This window comes from Haliotis cracherodii, unplaced genomic scaffold (genome assembly GCF_022045235.1).
Source record: "Haliotis cracherodii isolate W230 unplaced genomic scaffold, xgHalCrac1.p SCAF_6, whole genome shotgun sequence".
Lineage (NCBI taxonomy): Eukaryota > Metazoa > Mollusca > Gastropoda > Lepetellida > Haliotidae > Haliotis > Haliotis cracherodii.
The window spans coordinates 64746856-64759783 of NW_027266319.1; the positions used below are offsets into that span (position 1 = coordinate 64746856).

At 39.9% G+C, this 12928-nt stretch overlaps 1 protein-coding gene across 1 annotated transcript; it reads left to right on the plus strand.

Moving 5' to 3' along the window:
- The first annotated feature begins 621 nt into the window (after positions 1-621).
- LOC139445917 (uncharacterized) lies at positions 622-12371 on the plus strand. Its single transcript, XM_071227173.1, has 4 exons — positions 622-697; positions 3823-3952; positions 5128-5282; positions 8485-12371. Exons 1-4 carry the CDS (start codon positions 649-651, stop codon positions 8925-8927), a joined length of 777 nt encoding a protein of 258 aa, XP_071083274.1. The 5' UTR covers positions 622-648; the 3' UTR covers positions 8928-12371.
- Positions 12372-12928: the final 557 nt, after the last annotated feature.

Genomic DNA, 12928 nt, shown 5'->3' on the forward strand with positions numbered 1-12928 from the left:
TTTAACACTCAGCAATATTCCAGCTATATGACTTCGGTCTGTAAATAATCGAGTCTTGACCACACAATCCAGTGAATCACATCAAAAGCATCGATCCACGAAATTTGGATGAGATGACATGCATCAACCAAGTCAGTGAGTCTGACCACCTGATCCAGTTAGTTGCCTCTTACAACAAGCATATGTCGCCTTTCAGGGCAAGCAGGGGTTCTGAAGACCTACCCTACCCCGGAACTTCACGGGTCAGTAATAGTATGAAATGTCGGCAAAGTATGACGACCAGTCCCTTTAACAAACACAACGTATTCCATTTGACACGACACAATAACAACAGACGCCAAAAAGTATTCAACAAGCTGACAAGCGATACTTCCTTGCACGGATTAACCAATTGTAAGTGGGAATTCTGTCAATCTCCTGCACAGAAAGGACACACATAAAACAATACCGTCATGCCTGAACGGTGGGTTAAATCATATGTTCAAATTTATAAGCGGCTATCCAAACCAATACCCGCCAGACATACACTAGGGTTATATGTATTCGCGTCTCATAATCACAGGGGCTCACGAGGTATGACGAGCGATCACTGTTTTCAGGGTGCTAGGCGATAGTAAACAACCGCTCTGAACACGTTTGACTTTCAAGATGGCGGCCATATGGGCTGTCACTTTACTACTTGTTGGATACTTTGCGGGTAAATTGTCACTTTATTTACAGTACTTTTTAATTTGTCTCTTTAAAGTTAACTCTATTTGTGTAAACATATGCAAATTTGTGTTCATTTATTAAGAAATGATGCTGTTTAATGTACACTTGATATTGGCTCGCAGCCAGCGGATCGGTTTGTTAACGAGAACGGTTATATATCATGGGCGCACCCATTCATTCGACCGACTTATGTTTAAGAATACGAAATTGGTGATATGTTTAAATCATTAAGTAATTTTATACAATAATGGAAAAAAAATATGCAAATTATATTATGCAAATTAATTAAAAACTCCACCTGTCAAAAGTATACAATGATATAAGTATGCAATACAATTTATATGTAATATATGGAAGACAAATATACATACTTTTCTATCTAGAAATTCACTTTAATGAAAAATGTGATTGAAAATGTGCTGTCTGTAGATTTTAGCAGTGGTGTTGTCAACTGTGTGTTAACTCTTCTATGTATTTGAAAACTGTCGGTCTAAATCGTACCTCCCCCTATCAAGTTTTCTTTGAAATAGTCCACCGAGGAAATTTCGTTACAAAGCAGCTTCCAGTGAAGATTAAAAATAACCAAGTTTTAGAATACCACTGCGCAGTTTTTTAAATGTGTGTGGCGTCATGAGGAATCACTTGGCGATTGGATGTCGGGTGCTTTTTTTATATGAATCTGCTTCTTTGACTTCTTATTTTTAAATCATGAGAATGTTATTGCTATTTATCTGTTATAAATATCACCATAGCCTAATAACATACTTACGTAATACTGCACTTAACCCGTGTACGTGCCTTGAATAATATAGAAGTCGTACGTCTCTCGAAGTAACATGGTGACGAGTCGGATATGTTTACTAGACACTAGCTTTGTATTTGCTAGTGTCATAAGCGCCCCGCTCTAAGAAGCGCCCACGGCGATATTTGCTAATATATTGGCTTGTGAACAATCCCAATTAGCACCCCTTCCGATTGATCAATGTACAGAAGACTTATTTATTCCTGTATAATACGTGTGTTATATACAACCTTAAATATGGAAATTAAATTCTGGAAAAATATATCTGTCGTATGTAAACATTTCAGGCTGTCAGCATAAACCACGAAATATACGATCTTTCATCTTTGTTGTTTTTCACCCAAATGATATTCTAATAAGAGCCCCCTAATTCTAAGTTTGAGACCGTTCTGGACGCGTATTAAGTCAAATACGGTAATCCACATACGTCAATCATGTGGATCAGTCACATATTTGGTGTGTTGTATCTAAACTCATTTAGGGTCTAAACACACGTAATGAGCCTAAACACAACATCCCCATAATGTAGACATCTTTAGAATTTAAACATGTTTAAATATTAAATATGTTCGAGAATTAAAATATGTTTAGACTTTAAACATGTTTTGAGTTTAAACATAACTAAACTTGAAACACGATAAAATACATACCATTATGTATTGTCTAATAATCTAAACATGTTTAGAATTTAAACATATTTAAATAAAGTGCATATCGTCGGTGATTAAGTCTTATACTGTTACTAAACATAAAAATGTACAAATATGAAGCTAAGTTAAGTTTTAGTTATAACCCTCCCCAACCCACCCAGCCCTAGTTCTGAATGCCCATAAGCTAAAATAGAAACCCATAGAAAGCACCCCTTTTAAAAAATACCTATAATCAATTTCAAGGGGGTCAAAAATATGAGACAAGGAAGGTGTTGAGATTTGTGTTTAGGATCTGAACGCATTGTCTACAGTGTAAAGCATATTCATTACTTGTCCATAATATCGATTAATTCGAGAACCCCACCCCGTTCCTACACGTCCTGCTTTCTCCTGTAACATTACTGTTGACAAGATCAAATTGAGTCCATGTCTTTCCAAACGATCCCATCAATACTTTATTGCGATATTGCACAGTCATGTTAAATCTTTTGTCCTGGCGTGTCAATAATGGCTTCACGCCAAGATTTGGACGACAGCGCGGCTATGGTCGGGGACCATAGAGTTTGTTATACAGCATTTCAAAAGGTACAGTTGATCTTGCCAATGTACACAGGCCTATTTCTAGATCATGGCAGTCGTATCTTCCAATTTCTTCAATTGTCCGTGGTACGATGCCTGATTTTAACGAATTCACGTGAGTTTCCTTACTCAAGGTAAAGGCCAATTGCAGTAAACTACGGTTATAACGAACTAAAATGGAGCACTTATTTTAGCTTGTTATAACCGTAGTTTGTTATAAGCACATATACAGCCTACATACAGCACATGTACGGGACCCAAAATCAGTTCGTAATATCCGTCAGTTCGGTATAAGCGTGTTCGTAATAAACGTAGTTTAATGTATATGTTATATTCAAATGAAGCTGGGGGCAGGAGTGGCCTTTTGATTTTGAGTTCAAATCCCGGTTCGCCCCGATTATGTTTCTTGGTTTGTCAGCGCCATACCCGTGCTCGTGGGTTTCACCGAAGTAGTAAACGTTTGCGACCTGCATCACTTCAGACTTTCCTCCAACATCAAGCTGACACGCCGTGATATAACTGGAATACTGTTAAAAGCGGCGTTAAACCCAACTCACCCACTCACACTATTTGATAGTGATACATAAACACATGCTCATGATATAGTCGGAATCGTACAAAAGACTCTGCTTTTGGTAGAGCTGTCTTATGAATATGGAAAGGGTTTTGTCACTTTTATTAACTGCATTGAGACAGTTAAGAAAAGAATGACGTCATCATTACCGCTGACGACACTTCAAGTCTTGAGCTACAAACGCACTCCCAGCTATATATTTGATGGAGTTAGCAGTGAGGAGTGAGGACCAAACACTCTTCATAGAGTGAGGACCAAACATTGTATGAACGTCGCAAGCTCCGACTTTCACAAAGTTTGGCCCTCACTCTAGGACGGTTCATACTCCAATGAAAGACCGCGTCATGTAGCTGGAATATTGCAGAGTGCGGCGTTAAACAACAAACAAACAAACAAACAAACACACAACCAACATGGCCAAGTTTGTCAGCTAGCACGCCTCCTGTCTTCCCGTTGCTTCTCTTCTATTCTCGTCTGTGCACTGATGATGTCGTATATTGTTGCAGTGTGTGATGGCGCCGTTTGTAAGACACGACGTCGCTACAGCAGCTACAGCAGCTACTACTACACGTCGTACATGTACTGTTCCAATGGATGCTGCGGGTCAACCACAAGACGTTACTGCTGCAGCTCGTCGTGAGTGCATGACCGATCTTAACTTCTGTCAGTAAACCAAACGTAACTGTGTAGTATTTCTGTTTATCATACAGATAGTTTGTGGGTGCATTCCTTAAACACTTCCATCACTGAAGTAATGGTAGATTCCAAAGACTTTCTGAAGTGTTTTTAAATATGTTGTTTTTTTAAATTAGTATTTAAATTTTCAAAATTGGTTGAACTATCTCCGTGGTCAAGAGAGTCTGTCCGGAGAGCGGAAGGTCGGTGGTTCGAATCCCGTCCGCGGCAAACTTTAATCCTTTATTCCTTCCCTAAACCACGTCCCATGTTGTTACCCTGCCTGGCGCTCGGCATTCAGGTTATGAAGTAAAGACTGGTCGGGTCGGAGTGTACTGTGTCTGAATGAGTATTGTTTTACGCCGAAATATTCCAGCGATATCACGGCGGGGGACTATAGACAAGGGCTTAAAACAATGTACCCATGTCGGGAATCGAACCCGGGTCTTCGGTGTGACGAGAGAACACTTTAACTACAGGCTACCCGGCAGCCCCGTGTCATAGTAAAAAAACTGTATGGTGGGCAAGCACTACTTAACCGGCATAAGTCCGGTCGCACGCACGCACGCACGCACGCACATGCGAATGCAAACATGAGTATGCACGTCACTAAACATATGACGTTAAGCCCATTTTACATCAGCTAAACGTAAAAAAAGGAGTGAGTGAGAGAGTATGTTCTTACGCCGCTTTTAGCAATATTTAAGCAATATCGAGCAGACAAATTTTACTTCACACATTGTACCCATTAGGGGAATCGAACCCGGGTCTTCGGCGTCACGAGCGAAGCTTGACCACTATGCTTCCCCATCGCCCCGTCAAAAAGGAAGACGACCTGCATGAGATTAGCGAGATATTGGTTAGAAAAAATACAGTTCAGATACTTTACACGGACACACACTTGAACCTATTTCAAGGTTTCGTGTCCAGTGTATCTTGACCCCGTGAATCCGAACTAAATTAATCCGGAAACCTCTCTTTCCGGACGAGTACTGCCAGGAACAGTAAACATGTTCAAAGGGAGATCACTCAATATTCAGTGTAAGTTGTTAATCCAGAGAATTTCACCAGGAACGCTGTCGTCCGGATTAAAGGGGTCTCACTATTGAAAAGGGCGCAATTGTTTTTTTGTCCAGGAGTGGCTACATCGTTGGTATCGTGATAGGGGTGATCCTGACCGCCATGGTTATCGGGTTCCTCGTCGCCTTCTGCATCAAAAAGAAGAAGAGGCCAGGACGAATCATCATGCCGATGCCGCGTCAGCCTGTCATGACGTACACAGGGACATCACGTGAGTCATCATGACGCAACGTACCCATATTGGTATAAATGTAACGGGGCATCTGGTTCGAAGACTACCTTTAGAATACAGTACCACGAACTTTTCAAACACGTGACAATACCCTATGACGTTATTTGTAGTATTTTGTTGCCAGTCACACCGTCGAAACAATTCCCTGTGACGTCAGGTGTTATCGAGTGTGCATAAGCTCCTCCCAGTGATCTATCATTTGTTTACTAAATAAAGCTAAGCTGGTTCCCGGCTCCGGCGCGTCGTCAACGTGTGATATTAGAGACGGGGCCCAGCTTATAAATATAGCCTGCGGCGGCGCATTTTATAGCAATCGCTAGTTTACGAAAGCACTTTTATTTATCATATATTTTTTATTTCGTTTTTCTCGAAATTCAAACGGCTAAAGTGGTTATACATGGGAACTAATATTATACATATATTATTTTTTCGGTTCATTAATTAGAAGATAAATACTATGTGTGTGTCTATTTCCGGGATTTTATCGAGTATTTGCATCTTGGAAATTCATCTCGAGACCCGAAAGCGTTAGCTATTTTGGGGTGTGAAAGAAACAGATTTACTGCACTCGTGCCTGTCAGATACCATTTATCTTACAACAGCTCGTTAGATACGTTTTGAAACAACTCGTAATATCAATGGTATCTGACAGACACTCGTGGGGTAATCTCTATTTCCTACACAGTGATTCATTCGGTCGCTTGCTTCAGGGAATTTAAATTATATTTTCACCCTTAGACATTTGGTCATGTGACCCAAATTAGCCAATCACAACACAGAACACACTTTCTAAAGGTTTCCAATTTTCATTATTATGCACAAGAATGCAGTTGATTAGGGATATATAGAATACTAAACGAGTTTCCGTGTAATACCAATTTTATGAAACTCGTGAATAGTTGTGGTATCTGACGAGCGAAAGCGAGTCAGATACCACAACTATTCACGAGTTTCATAAAATCGGTTTTACACGGGACCGAGTTGTGTTGAGTGTGATATAATTTATTACTTGCCCGTGAAGAGATCACCCGTTTAATAAACATACAGCTGTATTACACATTGTGTAATACCAAAATGCGTGCTTATGTACTCTCGGAACACGTTTCACGCACAAATATTGAAAGCTCTGAACATCCCTTGGCTTATTCAAAGACACTGCATGTGGAGTTGATAGATCACTGAGAGGAGCTTATGCACACTCGATGACCCCAGCAACCTTGTTGCTAGGCTGACGTCACATGGCATAGTTTCGCCATGGACACTTAATACTATATTTAGGGTCCATGGTTTCGCCGATGGATCTTGCAGCAAAATTTCACAAATTACGTCATCGGGTATTGTGACGTTATTGTAAACTTGGAGATGCAAGGGCCGTTCCACAAGGTGATCGTATTGTAGCGCAACGACAGTCGTTAGTCTAAGTTAAAGTACGTGAGTTGCGATAGTCTTAGCCCTACGATAATTTTGTGAGTTCTAAAGGTGGACCGTTGTATTGTATTAAATTCATACGTTTCAACTTTTGACGTGTTTGGGGTATTATTCTGTTAAACTCAATTGGACTATGCCGTGGATCGTGCAGGTGTCAGCCTATAATTAAAAAAACGTTATAAATGGCAAGTAATAAATAAAATACTAAACTTGCTCCCGTGTAATATATACCAATTTTATGAAACGAGTGAATAGTTGTGGTATCTGACGAGCGAAAGCGGGGGATCGTTTAGTATTCTATATTTAGGGCTGACGACATCCAAATGTCGCCAGTGTAGGGTGGGAACATTCGTGTGCAACTCGTGTTATTCCGGGACAAGCCGAATCCTCTTGCAGGTTACGGAAAGGGGCGAGTGGTGACGAATGGGTTGGGAAGAACGCGTGCACTGTTGACCAAGGACTCCGGATCCATGTGTGTTTTGAAAAACCAAAATATCATAAATAAATTGCCTCTCTCCAAATTCAGTATATTTATATTTCAATACATCTTGTATGTTAAAAGATGTGTAGCTCTCGTATTATTTTGTAAAACAGAAAATGTAATATAATCACTAAAATGCTTCACAACTTGATAGTAAACTTTAGTTTGACGGACAATTTCAAAGTGAAAATGTGGCCATATAGTATCTCCTTTATAAATTTATAATGCACCCTTCCGTGTTCTAATATTAACCACAGTGAATTTGTTTTTTTTTCACGGTTACCATGACAATCATGTAAATAGTGTATCGTGATATACCTTGTCGTATTAATGACAAATTGCCCTGCATTTAATATTACCTATCTTATATAGAATCTTTGGCTTCGTAAAGAACACGAACTACGAACCAGGTTGTTGAATAGTTAGTGAAGCATATCAGGTTGCGCTACTCACAGCCTGATCAGGGAATGTAAATATGGAAACTGGAGGCGATTAACATTATTCATGTTGCAAGGAACGAATGTCACCGAGACACGATGCTGTATAGAGTTACCTCCCTTGCAACTTTGATGATGATTTTTACATCTCGTTTGATTTTAGATTCTGAAATTTCTTATCATTTAAGGTTCATTAAATAGAAAAGCAACAATGGCAGTTTTGCAAACAATGAAACGCCTGATAACCTCTCAGTTTTGTCTTATAGACCATGACTCTCTCTCTCTCTCTCTCTCCTCTCTCTCTCTCACTCTCTCTCTCACTCTCTTTCCTTCTTTCTTTCACTCTATCCTCTCCCCCCTCTCTCACTCTATCCTCTCCTCACTCTCTCTCTCTTTCTCTCACTCTCTCTCTCCTTCTTTCTCTCACTCTATCCTCCCCTCTCTCTCTTCTCTCTCTCACTCTATCCTCTCTCTCTCGCTCTTTCTCTCACTCTCTCTCTTCTTCTTTCTCTCACTCTATCCTGTCCCCCTCTCACTCTATCCTCTCCTCACCTCTCTCACTCTCTCTCTCTTTCTTTCTCTCACTCTCTCTCTCTCTCTCTCTCTCTCTCTCCTGACATACATCATCACATCTATGGTTGAATTGTTTGCGTTTCATTTCGCGTACTGCCTTGATTAACACTGGTTGACACTGGTTGAATCTAGTCATCCCTGGTTGCCAGAAACGTCGTAACTTCGGTTGACTCAGGTCACTCAAATTTCAATAATCAAACGCACGTATTATAATATATATTAGATAGTATGAAATAATTTACTCACTCACTCACTATTTCAGGAGGCCCAGGACCTGGCTCCTATGCCCCACCCACCAGCTACTTCCCGGTGCCCCCTCCCTACAAATCCCACGACCCCCCACCCCCGTACGGTTATACAGACCCTGCGTACCCTCCTGGATATAACAATAACAGCGGTCAGATAAATACTCGGACGCTACCCCCAGGAACTATCCACCCACCGCCGTCCATGCCACCCGCATGGCAGGCCCCACCCCCCGGGTCCCCTCCGCCGAATAACAATCCATCGATGCCACAGCCCGACCCCCCTCAAATGTTTCAACCCAACCCCCCTCCAACGGCACCGTCATATGAAGCTCTGACCCCCCACCGGCCTCCCCTCGCCACAGCACCAGGGGCTACAGGTAGTCACCCACCCCCAGCGCACCTCCCACCCATAAACAATCTACCGGGGACGGCGCCACCCAACAAGGAAGGACTTTGAGAGCTGTGATGGAAATGCCGTAAATGCTTGAATAAGCGCTGGTTTTCGTACGGTCTTCAGACAGCAGTTTCTTTTTCAGAAGATGTCTACATTGAATTCGTTCACTTTCGTTTAAAAAGTTACCATGTTTTACAACTTTTAAGGGAAATCTCTTGACAATGTGTGTATTCAATACAGGCGTACAGTAAACTACGTTTATAACGAACACGCTTATAACGAACTGACGGATATAACGAACTGTTTTTTGGTCCCGTCCATTTGCTGTATACATGTTGTAAATATGCTTATAACGAACTACGGTTATAACGAACTACATTTAGTGGTCCCTTTGAGTTCGTTATATCCGTAGTTTACTGTATATTGTTTCTGTGCGGTACGTTGTGCGTCTGTGCGTCGGTACGTCATTGATTCGGGATAGACGTTTATTCAAGGATTTACAAAAGACCCACAGTCTGGAGGCTATCTTCCACAGAGTACCGCAAGGAAAAGAGGAGCATATTTTATCAGGCTCCTGTGTGCCTTATCAAGTGCTTCCCTACATACGGACGGTGACTGGATTTTATGAACGTTTGAATTTTCGAAACATCATGTTTTGTATACTAATCCATATATTGGGGAAAGATTATTTCCATGCTCTAATAATCCGCCCTGTCACATTATTACAATGTTTTTTTTTTGTAAATTGGTAACACCAGAGTGATTTATAACAAGGGTGAGAATTGAGACCTGTCATTTGTCAGGGGTCAAATGTAAAAGATGTACTTAATATAACTTTGACACACATAATATCGTTACAATCAGCCTTCTGGAAGACAACAATGTATTTATTTCAATGAAATACATTTCACCGACTGTGTCCTTATGACATAAGGGGCGAATTATTTCACATTCTGGGATTTTATCCAAAAAATCAAATGTCCCCGACAATTCTTGAAAAAATAATAATTATGCTTCACCGATGTTGGAAAAAAATCCCAATTGTCTTCCACATTTCTTACATCGTTGCAATGTGTTTGTATAAAAATATTTTGACTCATAGTTTTAATGAAAACAATTTGGGTTTGCAGTTTTAGCTGAAAAAAATATCTTTAAAAAATCCAAACCCTCCAGAATATCAAATGAGTCTATTCTCTCCGTACTCAACACTTTTTACAGACCGCCCACGTATAGTATTTATATTTACATAAAAAGATGTGCAGTATATTTTTTGTAGATACGATATTATAATATAAATAATTGCATACTTACATGATGTTTTCCCAGTGTTCTTGTGGGAATAACACGTGCCCTGTTACCTTCATAATACATGATTAAATTGAGGATCAGTTGGTCACAATGACTGCTTTGTAGAAATAGTAGATGTACATATTCTTGATTTGGTGACATTACAAAGAGCGGTCAGCTAAGTCTGACTGTTGTCATTCTATTCATATCGAATGGGCCGGGTTTTATAATTGTTTGGTTGGTTCAGACTATATCCTAAAAAATGTAGCTGCAGTGTCGCTGATTCCACAGTAGAAACAAACCTCCCTCCCTTATTTTCAATTCAATCAATCATAGTGTAGTATTGTTGAGGTGTGTTGGTCTAACCTGTCACGTGATACGTTAGAGATAAAAAGGCGAGAGAGCGGTTTATGTGAATGAGTGAGGGAAAATGTAACCAGAACAAGTTTTATCATCCAAAACTGGCTCCCACAGGAGATTACACTTGGATGAGATAAAATTGCATCACTATGCTGTGCAGACCATTGTGACGTCATTGTTACCATGACGTCACAATCAAATGACGTCACTAATGGCTCTGCAACTGAAGCTATTAGCAGTGTTTTTTACACTTATGACACTGCTAATTACTGTCTACAAACTGAAAAAGTTGGAAGAATGATGTTTGATGATAAATAAAATCTCGCTCTCGTGTCTTTTGATATCAAATATAGTGAGATTCTCTATTTATTATCTACAAGTATGTCACAAATATACATCAAAGGTATATTTAAAAGAAAATATGTCAAACAGTTCTAGCATAACAATACTATTTACGGACCTTTAAAACACGGAATATATTCAATCAGCGGATGTGTACTTAGAGATGGAGGTATTCAACACATTGTTTTCAAAATGTGCACATGTATGTATATTTGTACTCCATGGTCTTTCATATCTTTATGAACATATTTGACTTTATACGCAGTATTATGTCGGACGCCGTCTTCACAGCAATACACTCCACGTGTATGTTGTTTAGAGATTATTAATTGCATACGTAAACAATTTGACGAGACATCACCACGATGTGGAAGAAATAGTTCTGTAAATTGTATCCGAGTCCAAAAGAGTCGAAATCCCAAAAGGAGATAATAACTGCTATAACAAACAAACACGTTATTTCCGAAATGTTACACATGACATGCTTCGCGCGTTTGTATCATATAATCATATTTTAACTTTAACTAGTGCCTTCAAATGTATAATGGTGTTTTTGGTATTTGGTACTATTACTATGATACCAGAATGGTCACTGCAGAGATAATACAAATAAATAAATAATCAACGTTTGTCCACGTGCAAAGAGTGTGTAGTTTCTAATCACCGACTCTTGGCAACACTGGTATTTTTATTAGTTGTTTTTAAGTTTGTTAATTGTATATTCATGTCCATTGTTTTAATAGGGGTCTGTCGGGTAGCCTAGTGGTTAAAGCGTTCACTCGTCAAAGACCCGGTTTCGATTCCCGACATGGGTACAATGTTAGAAACCCATTTCTTTGTCCCCCGCCTTGATATTGCTGGAATATTAGTAAAAGCGGCGTAAAACCACACTCACTCACTGTTTTAATGGGTCCTTTATATTTAGAGAGTGTCATGATAGAACTTGCATTGCTCCCGAAATGATATCTAAACTATAAAAAGGATATCGACCACTCGCCCAGTTTGTAAATTATATAATGTGAAATGTCTGTTTTGGTCCTGACCTTTTAGAAAGGTCAGGTCTGCAAAGGTACATCTGAGCCGAGCCCAATATTTTTATGCTAACCTAATATGACAGCAGATACGGCAACAAAAGAGACCATAACGAATTTATTATGCGGAAACAATTTCAACTCTCTGGTATTCTTATCGCACGTTTCATGTCAAAATGAAAACTTGACACTTATAACCGTGAGTTACCGTGAAGGGTCAAAGGGAGACTACTCTTCAAACCTTAGAGGCCAAACCTTGTTGAAAATTTTAACTATAATCTTTATCAATAAGTCACGAACGTGATCTAAAAACCAGATTAATGTCCTTGCACATCAAATTAATGATAGTTAAACACAAAACAGTGTCAAAAAACAAATTTCGGTACCAGAATTTCCATGTGAACATCTGTGATATGTATATTAATGTGGTTATGTAGAAAGGAAGTTTTGTATGTGTGTGAAAACGTTTTTTTATCAATAAAATCAATGGAAAGTGTTGCATTTTCTTTTTTGCTTAATAATTAATACACAAGAAGAAAAGATTTGTCCAATGTCTAGTAAACTAACATGGACCAGCTATTGTTTACTGTACAAAATAACCCGTGGTCACTGTACAACAACAAATCTCACGTGTACTGTGCGCCAGTCATCCCGCGTTCACTGTACAGCAAACTACTCATGTGCACTGTACGCTAGTCATCCCGCATTCACTGTACACAACCCACTCATGTGCACTGTATGCTAGCTATGCCGCGTTCACTGTACACAACCCACTCATGTGCACTGTACGCCAGTCATCCAACTGTATAACCCACTCATGTGCACTGTACGCCAGCCATCCCGCGTTCACTGTACAGCAAACTATTCATGTGCACTGAACGCCAGCCATCCCGCGTTCACTGTACACAACCCACTCACATGCACTGTACACCAGTCATCCCGCGTTCACTGTACAACAACCCACTCATGTGCACTGTGCACCAGTCATCCCGCATTCACTGTACACAACCCACTCATGTGCACTGTACGCCAGTCATCCAGCGT